Source organism: Drosophila navojoa, chromosome X (assembly GCF_054131105.1).
Source record: "Drosophila navojoa isolate 15081-1374.11 chromosome X, UAZ_NAV_1.0, whole genome shotgun sequence".
Lineage (NCBI taxonomy): Eukaryota > Metazoa > Arthropoda > Insecta > Diptera > Drosophilidae > Drosophila > Drosophila navojoa.
This window is the reverse complement of record NC_142895.1, coordinates 24,791,333-24,807,947: the sequence shown is the minus strand read 5'-3', so window position 1 is coordinate 24,807,947 and position 16,615 is coordinate 24,791,333. Positions and strand designations below refer to the sequence as shown.

Below are 16,615 nucleotides of genomic sequence, written 5' to 3'. Positions count from 1 at the left end.
CTTTCTGTAAATAATATTGGTCGAGTTGTTATTACTGTTATTATCATTACTATTATTATTATTATTATTATTATTATTGTGGCTAGTGCTAATATTTTTTTGCTGTGCTGCTCGACGCCTGGCTGGCAATTGTCTCAGTATCGCGGCGGACAGGCAGCGACGAGCATCCGCAGCATCCGGAACAAAACAAGAGATACAAAATAAATAACAGAAAAAACCAAAAAATAATAGCGAAAAAAAAAAAAATAAATAAATCGCGCGCAGTAAAAAGAGGAAAAAAAGAATATGTTTTAAGCTCCGCGCTTGAGTTCGTCTCCGCCTACGCTCAGTGCTCAGTGCTCAGTGCTCAGTGTGCCCGCCGTGGCGTCTCGCATCCCGGGTGTGCGTGCCTTCATTTATTTATTTTTTTATATTATTATTATTATTATTTTTTTTTTTTTTTGTTCTGTGTGTGATTTATTTTTTTTTGCGTTTGCCCGTGTCGCTGGCCGTGTCGCTAGCTAGCTAGTTGAGAGTGTGTGCTCCACCTCAATGGAGGTGCTGAAGAAAGATGCCGCTGTGGGCTCGCCCAGCAGCGTCTTCTACCTGCTGCTGCTGCCCACCCTGGTGCTCTGGTACATCTACTGGCGACTCTCTCGCGCCCATCTCTACAAGCTGGCGGCCCGGCTGCCGGGACCGCGTGGCCTGCCCATCGTTGGGCATCTGTTCGATGTGATCGGGCCCGCTTCGTGTAGGTTTAATGCAATCCACAGCAGCAGCAGCAGCTGCCACAGTTCTCTAGCCTGTATCCTGTTTACCGTGTCCTGTATTTACAGCTGTTTTCAAAACAGTCATTCGCAAGAGCACCCCCTTCGAGCACATCGCCAAAATGTGGATCGGGCCCAAGCTGGTCGTCTTCATCTACGATCCGCGCGACGTCGAGCTGCTCCTGAGCAGCCACGTGTACATCGACAAGGCATCCGAGTACAAGTTCTTCAAGCCCTGGCTGGGCGATGGCCTCCTAATCAGCACAGGTGAGTCCATGTGTGTGTCTGTGTGTGTGTGTGTGTGTGCTAAGAGGAAGGGGCTGGCTTGATTTGCCCTCTCTCTCTCTCTCTCTCACTCTTTGTCGACTAGCTAATGCAATTTAAATTGCGTTTATGGAATCATAAATTAATAAAACGATTTGTAAGCCTGACAGTTGGCACAACAACGCCGCACAAATTGCGGCTATAAATAAACGAAACAAAGAACAGCACACATAGAAAGAGAGAGAAAGAGAGAGAGACATAGAAAGACAGAGAGAGGAGGAGAGGGAGATCTGAAAGATCCGATGTGCAATTGTCATCCCTATCTAACTCTAACTAAACTGGCTTCTGCGACAACTCTCTTTCTCTTTCTCACTCTAACTTTATCACAATCTTTCACGTTTAGATCTCTGTCATATTCATCCATATGCTGATCGAATTGAACGTGTGCCTTGCAACAATCCCTCTACATCAATCTCGAATTTTCGAATTCTCTATATATAAATCAGATTTAGCTAAGCCTTTTCCTTTCTCATTGTACTTTAAGATTAAAGATATATATGTATCAAGTTCACTTAGATCAATCCTTTAAGCTCTGCTCTTCTTCTCTTGCTACTTATCGTGCTCGTTTTTCAGGTCAAAAATGGCGGGCTCATCGCAAACTAATCGCACCCACATTCCATTTGAATGTCTTAAAGAGTTTCATTGAATTGTTTAACGAGAACTCGCGCAATGTGGTGCGGAAGCTGCGTGCGGAGGATGGACGCACATTTGATTGTCATGATTACATGAGTGAGGCAACTGTGGAGATTCTATTGGGTAAGTGACACACACACTAACACACACACACACTGAGATACACTCATATACTTAGTTAAACGGTACAGTCCACTCACACGCACTCATTCCATGGATTTGTCTACAGTTTCACATTCAAATTTCGATTCGCTTTTTTTTCTCTAGTGCGTACACACACAGAGACACACAATGTATGCATACGTATGTCTCTGTCAGGTACATATAGACACCTACACATGTGTGTATATATGCTACAATTGAGCACAGACCTATTTCCCCATATACTCGCACAAATCAAAATTTTGTTCTCTTTGTCGCTGTTATCCATTTGCCGCTTTTGTCTGTGTAGAGAGAGATAGCTAGTTAGAGAGAGATGGAGATGACCCGAGACCGAATTATATCAAATACAACTACATATGCCATATACATATATACATATATATATATGTACATATATACCCCAACGGCTACTGCTAAATCGTATAGTTAAAATAATTATCCGCCGCAAACTGGCGTACACCGATTTGCACAAGCCTCGCAATATATAGACATATGTATGTACATATCTCTATGGGCATAGCAGGACTAATCATACATAAATCATCTATAAAGTAAAAAAAAATTGATGAAAATTTAAAATGTGCAAAAAGATTTTTAACAATTTTTAACAATTTAACGACTTTTAAATTGGGTATACCCTGAACCCATGGAATATTGGCGTATATTGGTCTTATTAAAATGTGTGCAACAGACAGAAGTAGGCGTGGCAAGCTTATACATACATATAATCCTGATCAGGGCGACGAGCTGAGCCGATTTAGTCCTGTCGGCTGTTAGTCCGTCTGTCCATATGTCGGAATCTATAAGAGCTAGAGATTCGAATTTTTTTTGTAGGTTCCTGCATGGCACTAGCATATTGAGTTTGTTTTTAAAAAATCGATAACTTGTGCAGTTTTAGTGTTATCGATTAAGAACCTTATAAAAAAGAAAAAAGAAAATTGATCCTCCTTAATCTTTGGATCTATACTTATCAAGTTTTGCATTTAGATTCATGTCGAATTTATGCAATTTCGATTTTTTTTATATTTTGGATAGTGATCCCAAATCCTCCTGTTGGCTCCGAATCTGCAAAATAGCCTATTACAATTTTGTAGATTTGTGGCTATGATATACACATATATAACGTAATTATTCCATTTTGTAAAGTTGGCTTAGAGAATTCCTTTTGAAACATAATTTAGTCAGATAATTCTCTCTTCATAACAGATCCTAAAATGCAGTCCAAGCGCAGTCGCTGCGCAGTGAGCAGAGCGCGTGCTTATGTCTGTCATGTATATGTTATGTGTATGGGAATAGGAGTGCAGCAAAAGGTTTCAGGGGATATCAGGGCTTAAGTGGATCACCACCCTCTGCTAGAGCTTTCTTTATTTTATTTTCTTTTTTTTTTTTAATACATATTTTTATTTATTTATTTAGTATATCAATATCAAATTTTATTTAACCTATCAAATCTCATATTTATTATAATTAAATTTATTTTCCAAATTGCATTTTTGTAGTGCTAATATTATTTTTATTTAATATTATCATCATATTTAAATGTCCTGAATTTGTGCTTTGATTTCGCAACTTAATTTTGAGATAGGTAAAAAAAAAACATAAGCTTACGTTTCAGTAGGAAATCTCCTTCACCTTGTTTCCATGGCGACTTTCACTTGGTGCTGCTCGAAGGCTTCTCGAGGCGAGAGTGGGATTGCATCATGAATGCAATTGGCTATTAACGGGCGGCATTCGAGCCAATGGCTAACTAACTGTGCCACCCCACAGTGCCTGTCGTTTATTTAAGGCCAAACACGTTTTGGCCTAAAAGTGAAAACAGCTGAAACCGCTGAAGCCGCTGAAGCCGCCGATTGCTCTGCGTCCACTCTGGCTCTGGCAGTTGGCCAGGCTCGGGCGTAAACATGTTAATGACATTGCCGCCTAAACATATGTATATATAGACATCGATATACCAAGACATACATACATACATATATGTATATATGTATGCTAAATTGCCTTTATCTATGTCGGTGCGCTAGTAATGCCAGCCCGATTGATTTCTAGGCCGTTGCATAACGTTGCAGACGCGCTTACCTTCGCCCATAATTGAAGTGCTGCCAAAAGTGCGCATCGCACTGCAAATTGCCAGCAACAATTAAAGGCACGTCGCATTCCCATTAAGCGCTTAATCAGGAAAATTTGAATGCAACTGCAGATCGCAAACGAGCCCAGGCCCCAGACCGCAGACCCAGACACGGACCCAGACTCGGGCTCAGACCCGGGCTCAGACCTAGGCCTGGGCTGACGCAAACAAGCAATTAGCAATTAAGAGTGAAAATAAAAATTAGAAAAAATTGATAAAGTGTGCAAATTATTTGTTGTTGTTGTTGTTGTTGTTCTCTGCTTCTTTCAACTGTTTTCTTGAATATATATACATACATACATACATATGTATATACGATTTTATATGATGCATCAGGCGAACAGCAGATCGAAAGCAAATCCAAATTCAAATGTCATTTTCTATGATTGCATAATCATCACAAGGAGCTGCAACAGGTGCAACTCGTTTTCACCAGCCTGCCTGGCCGGCTGGCCAGTGGGCCAGCAAGTGAAATGCTGAAAATGGCATGTGGAAAACCAGCATTTCCACGCTGGCGCTGCCACTGGCGCTTGCGCAATGCCAATTTCAAATTTCACACGCAACAATTTTGGCGGAAGAAATATCGTTCAGGCCAATACGCAATTTGGCCAAAACTGAATGCAGCCAGTTCGTCTTGATAAGGCTAGAAAAAAGCTAAAAATGGCTAGAAAACATTGAGACGGATTTGACGATCTGTCCTGCTGTCCGTTGGCAGTTTGAGCTGAATTGAAATATGGATGAAATTTTTTAGAATTTGAAATTTCATATTGATTCAATTGAAATTCATTTGTATGTAAAATAAGTATAATAGATATATATATATATATATATAAAATATAAACTAGATGTACAAATATTTCAATATAGTTGTAGATTCTTAAAAGCTATTGATCTATGATTTATGAGCAATTTTTATATATCATATATAAATATTTTTTTCTTTTTTTTTAATTTTGCCAAACTCAAAAGTTTAGATTCTTTAGCCGTCGAAATTCCAGATAATATCTAATACTTATTTCTGAGCACACATTTGAAGGAAATACTATTGCTACCAATATCTCAGAATAATGCAATTGGCTCATATATTATTCATACTCTATAGAAACCACTTAAAAGATAGAGTCTATATAACTTGGTTTACGATTAAAATATTTGTATATTAATTTGAGGGAATTAATTAATTAGTTAATTAATTGTCACGCATGCTCAATGCAAATAAATATATGCAAATATTGTTGATTTTCTTGCTTTAAAAAAATATATTGAATAATTCATTGATGGAAATACTCGGAAAAATATGTAAATATATTTTGTTCTTGATTAATTGATAAGAAAAAATATTCTCTGAATATGTTAACATGAATTTTCAAAGAAAAACTTCAATAAATATATGCACTCATTCACGAAAGTGAATTGGGTATATTGGTTTAGTGCAAGGTCCGTTAAACATTTCGAAAAATCGAAAAATAAAATAGATTTCGCTGTCCCAGAAACCTGTGCCAGAGAGTCGAAAATTGAAATGTTTACTTGTGTCAACAGTCCAAGATAAATGGAAATGGAATATTTTTACAAATGATATTTCAGTTAACATACTCTACTAATTTGCAAAAATATAATAAAATTGTAGATATATATTCCAAATATATATTGATATATATTCCAAAATTCTCGATACCTTGCTTAAAATCTAGATAATATTTGGAATTTCTAAGCACACAACTCAAAGAACTCAATCGTTCTTAATAGCCTATTGCAATTGACTATTTTAATCATCAATTCTAGCATACTTAAATGATAATCCTAAATGACAAACCACAAAAATTATAGCCCTAGTTGATAGAGAAAGTCAAATCTAGCTGATCCTAACTCTGTAACTAGAGAAGTTGCAGTTTCACTGCCCTTAGTTTGTAGGAGACCCGAGCTTATATAACCAGACTTGAAATAATGTGAATAAACGAACGATGTGATCAATATTGATTCGCCTTTCGCTTTATAAAAATTCCACTTATATCTAGTCCATTTACTTGATATATGCATAATTCATGTGAGACGATTCTGAAACTGATACATATATTAAAATATAGACACACATGTATATATTATATAAAGTGAGAGTGAGTGAGAGAAATGCAACGAGTTCTGTTTGAGAAATCAACTATACAGAAAAATCTCCATATATATAATATATATATATAATATATGATATTTAGTATAAATCAAGACGAGCGATAGTTTTCTAAAATATTCAGCTCACAGAATAGAAATTTATACTATCTTCTTCTCACTTTGTCTTCAGTCTAGACATAGGCTTTATAATATTAATGAACCTACCCTTGTTAGCTTATTACTGCCAGTCCTACCTACCCATTTTTTCCCTTACTGAATGCCTATCAATATATGCAAATCTATATGGAGACAGCTTTGAGATTTGATATTAAGAGTAAAGTACAACATGGAATTTATGCGAATATTTGATTTACTATCGGAAATATATGAAGTATTATATCGTATACTATTATTTATTATATTATATATATTAATATATCATAATAAGTTCACTATATTAATAAAAAGAAAGAAATTCTCATACGACCCGTTGGCCAGCTATCAACATATAGACAGACATAGAATGCATGTGTGTGTGTGTGTGTGTGCACATATGTTGCACATCTAAAACGATTGCTATTTATGCATTGTATCTACAATTAGTCAAGCGGCAGAGTGGTCCGTTGTATGTTTGTTAAGTTCAATTGGCGCTTGGGTCAGTCGAGTGCATTCCACTTCTCGAACTCATCTCATGCTCATGCTCATGCTCATCCTCTTCCGTCTCTCTTCCACCGGCGCACAGAGACCGCAATGGGCGTATCGAAGAAGACGCAAGACAAGTCCGGATTCGAGTACGCCATGGCCGTGATGAGGATGTGCGATATACTTCATGCCCGGCATCGCAGCATCTTCCTGCGCAACGAGTTCATCTTCACGCTGACCCGCTACTACAAGGAGCAGGGCCGACTGCTGAACATCATCCACGGCCTCACCACTAAGGTCATACGCAGCAAGAAGGCGGCCTTCGAGCAGGGCACGCGCGGCTCTCTGGCCCAAAGCGAGCTGAAGGCCGCCGCCCTCGAGCAGGAGGAGCGCGAGCTGCGCGAACAGCGGGAGAAGCAGACGGCGGCGGGGACCCAGCCCAGGCAGGAGCAGAGCGCTCCTGTTGCTGGCCTCTCCTACGGCCAGTCGGCGGGCCTCAAAGACGACCTGGACGTGGAGGACAACGACATTGGCGAGAAGAAGCGCCTGGCCTTCCTCGACCTAATGCTGGAGAGCGCCCAGAATGGAGCACTCATCACGGACACCGAGATCAAGGAGCAGGTGGACACGATCATGTTCGAGGGGCATGACACTACGGCAGCCGGATCTTCGTTCTTCCTATCGCTAATGGGCATACATCAGAACATCCAGGATCGCGTGATTGCCGAATTGGACGGCATCTTTGGGGACTCGCAGCGACCGGCCACGTTTCAGGATACGCTGGAAATGAAATATCTGGAACGCTGCCTGATGGAAACGCTGCGCATGTTTCCGCCAGTGCCGCTCATCGCTCGCGAGCTCCAGGAGGATCTGCAGCTGAACTCTGGACCCTATGTCATACCGCGTGGCGCTACAGTGACCGTGGCCACCATTCTGTTGCACCGCAATCCCAAGGTCTACGCCAATCCCAATGTTTTCGATCCGGACAACTTTCTGCCCGAGCGCCAGGCGAATCGACACTATTATGCCTTTGTGCCCTTCTCAGCGGGACCGCGCAGCTGCGTGGGTGAGTGCCATACGAGTCCTTGCATCCATTCTCATTTACTGATTCCCCCCCTCCCCCTCCCATATATGTATGTATATTTGCCCAGGTCGAAAATATGCCATGCTGAAGCTGAAGATCCTGCTGTCGACCATCATGCGCAACTATCGTGTCTATTCGGACCTCAGCGAATCGGACTTCAGGCTGCAGGCGGACATCATACTGAAGCGGGAGGAGGGCTTTCGAATCCGCCTACAGCCCCGACAGCCGGGACAGGCGACCACAACTGGCAGCACGGCAGCATCATAAACTTATGCATATATTTTCTTGCAAGTGATAGTCCCGGTCTATACAGTAATACTACATACATACATACATACATACATAATACAGGCAGAATACAAATAACAATGCACACAGACAAACACACAGACACAAACACAAATACAACGAATGGATTATGTATTTTTATGGATATTTGATAACAATTTGTTTATCGTGGCAACCTTCAAGCGCTGCATTTAACATTTAACAAAAAACCACACACACACACATACACAGACAGACACAGACACACAACACACTCAAACAGCAACAAATATTAATTATATCCTTTTTTTTGTGTATTTAATAATAATATGTGTAATGTTTTGACAATATATTTGGTGTAATATTTTCGAATTTCGCGGTAGTCTTATTTGTGGGCATGGGCAGCACTTCGTTCGTTAGAGATGCGCACAAGCTAAACTTGAATGCGTGATTTCTGTTAATGATAACAGAAACAGAGAAAAGTGAGAGTAGACAGATATTAATTACAGTTCCACATTAAAGCTACCAATTTAATTAAATAAAAGAAATAATCAGAGGCAATCGAGAGTATAGCAGAGATAGAGAGATTGATTTTACCGTTGCTTGGGCAAAAATTTCATGTTCCGAAATAATATTTCTACATATTTCGTGCTTCGTGCCTGAAGCCCAGCTCTAAGGCGTTAGCGTTATCGATGGCAATTGTTAGATGTGCAAGACATCTGGCAACGCCGCACAGCTGTTCCAGCGAAAGTGACACGACGACAGCCCTCAATTGTTATTAGGATTTTGGGGCTAGCCGTTAGTTTTGTTTTCTTTTTTGTGGAGTCCATTCCATTCCGTTCCGAAGATGTCCGCCGCCATTGATGAACTGCAGGCAATCATTGCCGCGCTGAAAACAGAGCTTGAGGAGCAAAAGGCTTCAACGCGCATTGCACGCGAACGCATCGAGCGTATGTCCGCCGAAGTTGTTGACTCCAATCCCTATAGCCGTCTCATGGCGCTGCAGCGCATGAACATTGTCAAGGACTATGAGCGCATACGCGATAAGGCGGTGGCGATTGTGGGCGTCGGAGGCGTGGGCAGCGTAACAGCCGATATGTTGACACGGTAAGCGAAAGGCAAATGCAAATTTAGCTAGGGCAACAAGAAGTAACATTTCCGTTAACAGCTGTGGCATTGGCAAGCTGATTCTCTTCGACTACGACAAGGTGGAACTGGCCAATATGAACCGACTGTTCTTTACGCCCGACCAGGCCGGCCTGTCCAAGGTGGAGGCGGCAGCGCGCACCCTGAGCTTCATCAATCCCGACGTTCTCATTGAGACGCACAACTATAATATTACCACCGTCGACAACTTTGATAAGTTCCTGACCACCATCTCAGAGTCCGGCATGCAGAAGGGCCAGCCCGTCGATCTGGTGCTCAGCTGCGTCGACAACTTTGAGGCTCGCATGGCCATCAATGCAGCCTGCAATGAGAACAATTTGAATTGGTTTGAGTCTGGAGTATCGGAAAATGCCGTCTCCGGCCACATACAATTCATACGTCCCGGCGAGACAGCCTGCTTTGCGTGTGCCCCTCCATTGGTGGTCGCCGAGAACATTGATGAGCGTACCTTGAAGCGCGAGGGTGTCTGTGCCGCCTCGCTGCCCACGACGATGGGCATTACGGCGGGATTCCTGGTCCAGAATGCGCTCAAATATTTGCTCAATTTCGGCGAGGTCTCCGATTACCTGGGCTACAATGCCCTGAACGACTTTTTTCCCAAGATGACGCTAAAGCCAAATGCCGAGTGCGACGATCGGTATTGTTTGAAACGTCAGAAAGAGTTCCAGGCACGTCCTCAGCCAAAGGAGCAGCAGGTAGATGAGGTGGTGTCCAATGAACCGTTGCACGCCAGCAACGATTGGGGCATTGAGCTTGTGGCCGAGGATGCGCCAGTGGAGGAGCAACAGACGACGAAGACAACGAATGTAGCGTCCGGCTTGCGGCTGGCCTACGAAGCGCCCGACAAAGTGGACGTCAACCAGTCGGAAAATGCAACTGTTGCGAACGCGGGTGTGCCAGAGACGAGCTTGGAGGAGCTAATGGCACAAATGAAGTCGATGTAACAAAACTAATTCCATACTCCATACTCTGTTATTTATAAATATATTAATATATTTACACTTTTTTTTACAACCGACGATATTTAAAGCTTGAAAAATAAAAATTCGAAACGAACTGCAATTGTTATCGATAATAAGTGCTAGCACTAACCAGAACAGCTAACCGAACTGCTTGGCAGAAGCAGTATAAAATACTAAAAATTTAAATATTAAGAAACACAATTTTCTTAGCTTTATGCACTAACTATACAATGCTGAACAGGTATAAATAGTCAATTGAAAACAAATTTTAGAATACAACTTCCAAATAAACTGAGTTGTTATCGATGAGAAAATGTGCATTTCACAGAATATAAAATACCAAATATGAAAAAGCCACGCATAAAAAATACATTCGGCTATACGGTCACGCTGCAGAAAACAGAATATCTGTCGCGTTGTCAAATTGTTAATACAAATTGTTTTGTTATTATTTATTTCATTCTTGCCAGGCAAGATAAATAGGAATTGATTTAAATAAAGAAAGCACCATGACCAAGAAGGACGACAAAACACAGCCCGCCGAGGAGGTAACTTAAGAACAGCGTTTACCGGCTCGCATCTGGGCCTCAATCTATTGAACACGTCAGTCGCCAGCCGTGTCTAATGCAAAATATAAATTATTTGCAGCTGGTTAAGGTGAACAAGTGGGACGGCTCTGCAGTGAAACATGCTCTGGATGATGCGGTGAAGACCTGCCTTCTTGGTGATCGTCCCCACCTGAAGGAACAATTCGGCTTGGTCAACACGCGACTCGTGCTCTGCGCTCTGGCGGTTGGCGTTGCTATAATGGCCCACGCCTGGGACTTCACCCATCCGTTTCCGCAGTCCAAGCCGGTGCTCCTATTCAGTGTGCTGGCCTATTTCGCGCTCATGGGCGTCCTAACGCTCCACACCTCGCTCCGAGAGAAGGGCACCTTTGTTGTGGCCGTCCAGAAGGATGCCGGCAGCAAGATATCACGAACCTGGGAGGCGAGCTCCGATATGAAGAAATTTGATGACAAATACATGCTGACACTGTGTGTGCGAGATGGGCGTGGCCAGCGTGAACAGACGAGCACCAAGTCGTGTGCCGCCTTCATCGACACCAACGGCATCATTCTCGAGAATCTGGTGGCCAACGAGGTGAATCGTCTGTACAACTCGCTCGCAGCCGACAAGAAGGACAAGTAGCTTCTAGAGTCGCCGCCGACGACGCCGCCGCCAATGCCGCCGTCATCCACCCAATCGCTGATTGTCTAAAATATTTGCTGCTTTCAAACGACTTTAATGTGTTTATTTTTTTTTTTTTTTAATTCATTCTCATTAAATTAATGTTAGTAAATACAGTAATCTTAATACCTATGTTTCTTTGTAGCTGCTGAGAGGAACACTATCTGCTATAGAGTTGTTCAACGGGAACGGAATCCCATGCATAGCTGTGAATGAATCGTATTGCCATTATGTGTTGAGACTGAGACTGAAATATGCATATAGACCAACTGCTGCACTGCAAAATTATGGAAACTCATTCCGCAGCTCTGACATCTGAAGCGCTAATACGAATTTGCCCATATTTGGGTTGCCTTTGACCTTCCCCTAACATGTGATAGAAGCAGAAGGAGCTTAAAGCCTGAAATATATTAATATACAGTTAAAGTAGCTAAAAGTATTTAGCTTACTCTGCAAATACCCCTTCCCTACTTCCTATAAATTGTGTGTTGCTACAAAGTAGCATAGGTAAGAAAGAGAGAGGAGCAGATTGGTCGATCTCAAAGGATATAAGAGATAGAGACTTGAAATATTTTGAGCTAGGTCCGTGCGTTACTCGCGCAGATCGAGTTTGTTGCCAGAAAGAGGTAACTGCTCCCATTATTTGATTATTGACTAAGAACCTGAGCGAAAATCAGTAATAAGAGCATGTCTTCTACATCTATAGAACTAGAGTCTCCAAATTTTGAATATACATATGCTCGTGTGTATTCAATAGTTTCGATTTGATATAAGCCCAAGTTTTACAACATTTAAAATAACGTTTCGTCAAATCATATTTGTGAAACTCAGCAAGCCTTGCAATTCTAATCACTTTGACAGTTCACATACGTCACATGAAATGTGGAGAATTTACTTTCATATCGTTCATGTCATTGAATGAATGAGTACAAAATTAATAATTTGAAAAAATTATTTATAAAATCATGGAAAACAACAACGGCATCAATGAAATCGGCAACAATGATGGAGCCAGCATCAATGGAGGCAACACCGATGGAAATGGCGGAGCCAATGCCAGCAACAAGAGAATTAAAATCGAAGAAATCCTAACTCCGGACGAAGTGAAGTATATATTTGAACTGTTGGATAAACTTCTCTGGGAATCTGGCTGGACGGAGGGCGTTTGTAAGAGGGCACAAGAAATTCGGGAGAGTCATGATGAGGACACTGATGTCTACCTCGATGTCCTAGCTTTTGCGAACACATCGATACCTCGCAGCGTGCACTTGGAGCTGGCGCGTCAGATACATAATGTCTTGAGTTCGCGCCATCAATCTTAAAAAACATTGCCCAAGAGCTATACTGAGTTATGAGATTATTATTACATTAAATATTGCAGAATACTGAAGCAAATATGAATTTGAAATTATGCACATTGAAAATTAGATTTAAGTATATATTCTTGATCAGGTTGTTGAGCTGACTTTTGATATATCAGTTCCTTGCAGGGTTCGAGTCTGAACCCTTACAATTGTCTGGTGTAGGGAAATGCTGGAATCGTCGCAAAGAAACTTTATTCTTTGTGAGCTGATTCCTTCTGTTGTGTCTATGGTGAGAGGGAGAGAGCATGCAGACTGAAGGAAGAGCAGTAGGGAAACAATAGCACATATTGGTGCTTCATATGAGGATGTGTCCATTTCGTACTTTGCCCTTTGTCGTGCCATGTTTACACTGCCCTAATCGAAAGGTATCGAGACGTCTATGCGTTTTATGGTGATATAAGAGTATAAATATATAATAAAATATTAGTCTGTAAGAGTTTCAGCTTACCTTGTGAGATCTCTGCTTTCATTCGGAGCGATGGACTAATAGAAGTAAATCAAGTCAGCCCATTAACCTAATTAAAAATCCGTAATTCCCATTTACAATGTGCAGCGCATAAAAACTACTTAGCAAAACTCACGTTTTATTTGCTATATCTAGTAGATATCCATACATCGGGGCACCGATTCGTTTGCTAATTGAGAGATCTTGAGTAAGACATTATACACATCAGTGTCTTCATTTCGTTTTCTCCGAATTTCTCGTGCCCTCTTATGAATCTTGTCTTCCCAGCCGCGTTCCCTAAGAAGTTTAGCCAACAGATCATTTATATATTTCAATTCGTCGCTTCGCCCGCATCTAGTTCCAGTGATGATCAGCTATAAGAACAATAAATAGTTTGTAAACCCCTAGTATTTATTTAATGATGCCTGTTCCAACTATGGTACCTTGTCCAACGTCCTTTCGTTGAGCTTCTTCACCCACTCTCACTGTATTTAGCGCCTCTACCGCCTGTTGTCGCCCCTACACAGCTCTAAGTAAGCTTTATTAAACAGTTCCTGAATGAGCTAACCAGCCCGCGGGATTACCAAGTTCTCTGAGACTGAGAACTGAACTGAGCTCAGTAGAGAGAGCTACTCCATCCACGCTTTATTTGGTAGCTCTACCGCCTGTTCTCGGCCCTCTAATTCAGTTCCTGAATGAACTAACCAACCCGCTGGGTTACCAGCTTAAGCGAGATTCTCCTGAGCTGAGCTCAGGCAATAGATGGCCCTCCAGATGGTGGCCTATGTCCATTGCTGATCAGGAGCCTGGTGTGTGTCCCGTCTGTGTGGGCACCGATCGCAGTTGGCCTCGTTTGATAGAAAATTTGTTTTGTGTTTTTTTTAATCTCGCTTGAAATTGATTGTTTTCCATTTTCGAAGCACTGAGAGACTGTGGAATGAACCGCGAAGCAGCCACAGCATGCAGATGACAGAGTTAAATTAGGCAGTAAACGAAACTACAAGCACTTTCGGCCAAATCAAATACAAAATTCAATTGTTCAAGGTAAAGGTTAAGTTGCGGCAGGACAGCAGAGGACAGGGCAGGGCAGGGCAGGACCGGGCAAGGCGAAGCGAGCAGAGAGCAGAGGGCAGAGAGCAGAGGGATGCGTGAGATTGTGACGCTGCAGATTGGGGGCGCTGGCAATGCCATTGGCGATGCGGTGAGTACCGTGACTGATCCATCACGAGTGATAGCCGTAACCCTACCCCTACCCCTATCCGTACCCGGTAGTTCTGGCATGTGATCTCGCATGAGCACGGCGTGGACTATGCGTCGGGTCGCTTTGGTGGCACCAGCCAGCTGCAACTGGAGCGGATCAATGTGTTCTTCAACGCAACGGCCAGCAAGCGATTCTATGCCCGTACAATACTCATCGACACGGAGGCGAGCACCGTACAGCGGCTCAGCTCCAGCAGCCAGCTGTACAGGCCGGAGAACTTTGTGGCCGGCACCGAGAGCGCCGGCAACAACTTCGCGCGCGGCTATCACACGGACGGAGCGGCCATCCTCGACCAGGTGCTGGACAATACGCGGCGCGAGGTGGAGTCCGTGGACTCGCTGCAGGGCTTCCAGCTGCTGCACTCGATTGGCGGCGGTACCGGCTCCGGCCTGACGTCCCTGATCATGGAGGCCCTGGTCCAGGAGTATCCGGACAATCTGCTCAGCAACTATGTGACCATCCCCTCGCCGAACATGTCCCAGGTGGTGGTCGAGCCGTACAATGCGCTGCTCAGCATTCCGGCGCTGGTGAACAACTCACATCTGACGTTCTGCCTGGACAACGAGGCGCTCTTCCAGATCTGCAATCGCAACCTGAAGATCCAGATGTCCGGGCACGAGCACATCAATCACATTGTCGCCCTCACCATGTCGGGCATAACCACCTGTTTGCGTTTTCCCGGCCAGCTGAACGCCGGCCTGCGCAAGATCTATGTGAACATGGTGCCCTTTCCCCGTCTCCACTTCCTCATACCGGGCTTCGCGCCGCTGGTCACCTGCAAGCAGCAGCAGTTCAGCAAGGGCACCGTCGCCGAGCTGGTCCAGCAGATCTTCTCCAGCAACAATCTGCTCTGCGCCATCGATCTGCGCAAGGGCAAGCTGCTGACCGCCGCCGGCATCTTCCGGGGCCGCATGTCGCCGCGCGAGGTCGACCAGCTGATGACCGGCGTGCGCAACAAGAATATCAACAACTTCGTCGACTGGATACCGAACAACATCAAGACGGCCATCTGCGACATTCCGCCGCGTGGGCTGAAGATGTCCGCCACCTTCATTGGCAACACGACGGCCATTCAGACGCTGTTGCAGCGTCTGCTCGATGGCTCCACGGCGATGATGCGCCGCAAGGCCCATCTGCATTGGTACACCGGCGAGGGCATGGAGGAGTGCGAGTTCACCGATGCCCAGGAGGAGCTGCACAACATCATCGAGGACTATCGCGGCAGTGGCGACAGCTGCGAGGGTGGCGGCGGCGGCGGCGGCAGCGGCGGCGGCGGTGGCAATGATAACGATAGCATGGACGAGGCCGCTGCCAATGGACCCCAATGCACCTACTGTGCGGAATGAGGCCTCCATGGCATCCATGGTTCTTGTTGTGTGGCATTCCGGCTGTGCTCGGCTGGGTCGAATCTCTTGGCCAACACTTGGCAATTGGCCGTTGACTCGACATTTTCAATTCAATTCAATCCGATTCAATTCAAATGATGCACTGCATCCTATTTATAGCCGGCCAAAGTTCGATCCGTTTAGAGTTCAGCGCACCAGCCATGTGCTGATGTCTATTATATATAATATATGTTATATATTTATATATTGATGTGTCCACATGCCGGCTAACGGGCAAAGGTGCTGCAAATTGTGCGACTCTCTATTAATAAAATGCATAATTACATGCATACATACACATACATATGTACACATATATGTGTATATAAATATGTCTACATGCATCTATATATATATATATATATGTGTGTATGTGCGTGTGTGTGCGTGGCGACGCTAACTGATGTGCCCGGCTAATCCGGCGGACTGAAAAGGTTTTTGCACTTGGGGTTGGCTATTTTTGGGCCAGATGCATTCCTGGGATGCCAGCGCCGTTGCTCCTCGCAGCGATGGCAAAGATGACAAAAAATAAATAAATAAAAATAAAAACAAATACGATTGCTTTGCATCGTTTAGTCGGCGGAGGAGGAGGATGCGGCGTAGCAGTAGGCTAGGGGGCGGGGTTGCTCATGAAAATGCAACGCAAGTGGAGCACGCAGACACAGGCGCATGCAGCATAAAACATGAATATAGATATACACAGATATCTGTG

General features: G+C 43.5%; 4 protein-coding genes across 4 annotated transcripts; all 4 read left to right on the top strand.

Annotated features, from left to right (window-relative positions):
* Positions 1-8,461, top strand: Cyp4g15 (Cytochrome P450 4g15). The gene is made up of 6 exons (XM_030389258.2): positions 1-19; positions 505-730; positions 816-1,013; positions 1,644-1,826; positions 6,839-7,804; positions 7,890-8,461. The coding sequence occupies exons 2-6, from the start codon at positions 532-534 to the stop codon at positions 8,087-8,089; spliced, it is 1,746 nt and encodes a 581-aa protein (XP_030245118.1). The 5' UTR covers positions 1-19; positions 505-531; the 3' UTR covers positions 8,090-8,461.
* A 331-nt stretch (positions 8,462-8,792) lies between these two features.
* Positions 8,793-10,312, top strand: Uba5 (Ubiquitin-like activating enzyme 5). Its single transcript, XM_018108399.3, has 2 exons — positions 8,793-9,196; positions 9,258-10,312. The coding sequence occupies exons 1-2, from the start codon at positions 8,937-8,939 to the stop codon at positions 10,198-10,200; spliced, it is 1,203 nt and encodes a 400-aa protein (XP_017963888.1). The 5' UTR covers positions 8,793-8,936; the 3' UTR covers positions 10,201-10,312.
* Positions 10,313-10,571: 259 nt separating this feature from the next.
* Spase25 (Signal peptidase complex subunit Spase25) lies at positions 10,572-11,581 on the top strand. Its single transcript, XM_018108408.3, has 2 exons — positions 10,572-10,766; positions 10,867-11,581. Exons 1-2 carry the CDS (start codon positions 10,728-10,730, stop codon positions 11,407-11,409), a joined length of 582 nt encoding a protein of 193 aa, XP_017963897.1. The 5' UTR covers positions 10,572-10,727; the 3' UTR covers positions 11,410-11,581.
* Positions 11,582-14,056: 2,475 nt separating this feature from the next.
* Positions 14,057-16,461, top strand: betaTub65B (beta-Tubulin at 65B). The gene is made up of 2 exons (XM_018108398.3): positions 14,057-14,458; positions 14,530-16,461. The coding sequence occupies exons 1-2, from the start codon at positions 14,402-14,404 to the stop codon at positions 15,862-15,864; spliced, it is 1,392 nt and encodes a 463-aa protein (XP_017963887.1). The 5' UTR covers positions 14,057-14,401; the 3' UTR covers positions 15,865-16,461.
* Positions 16,462-16,615: the final 154 nt, after the last annotated feature.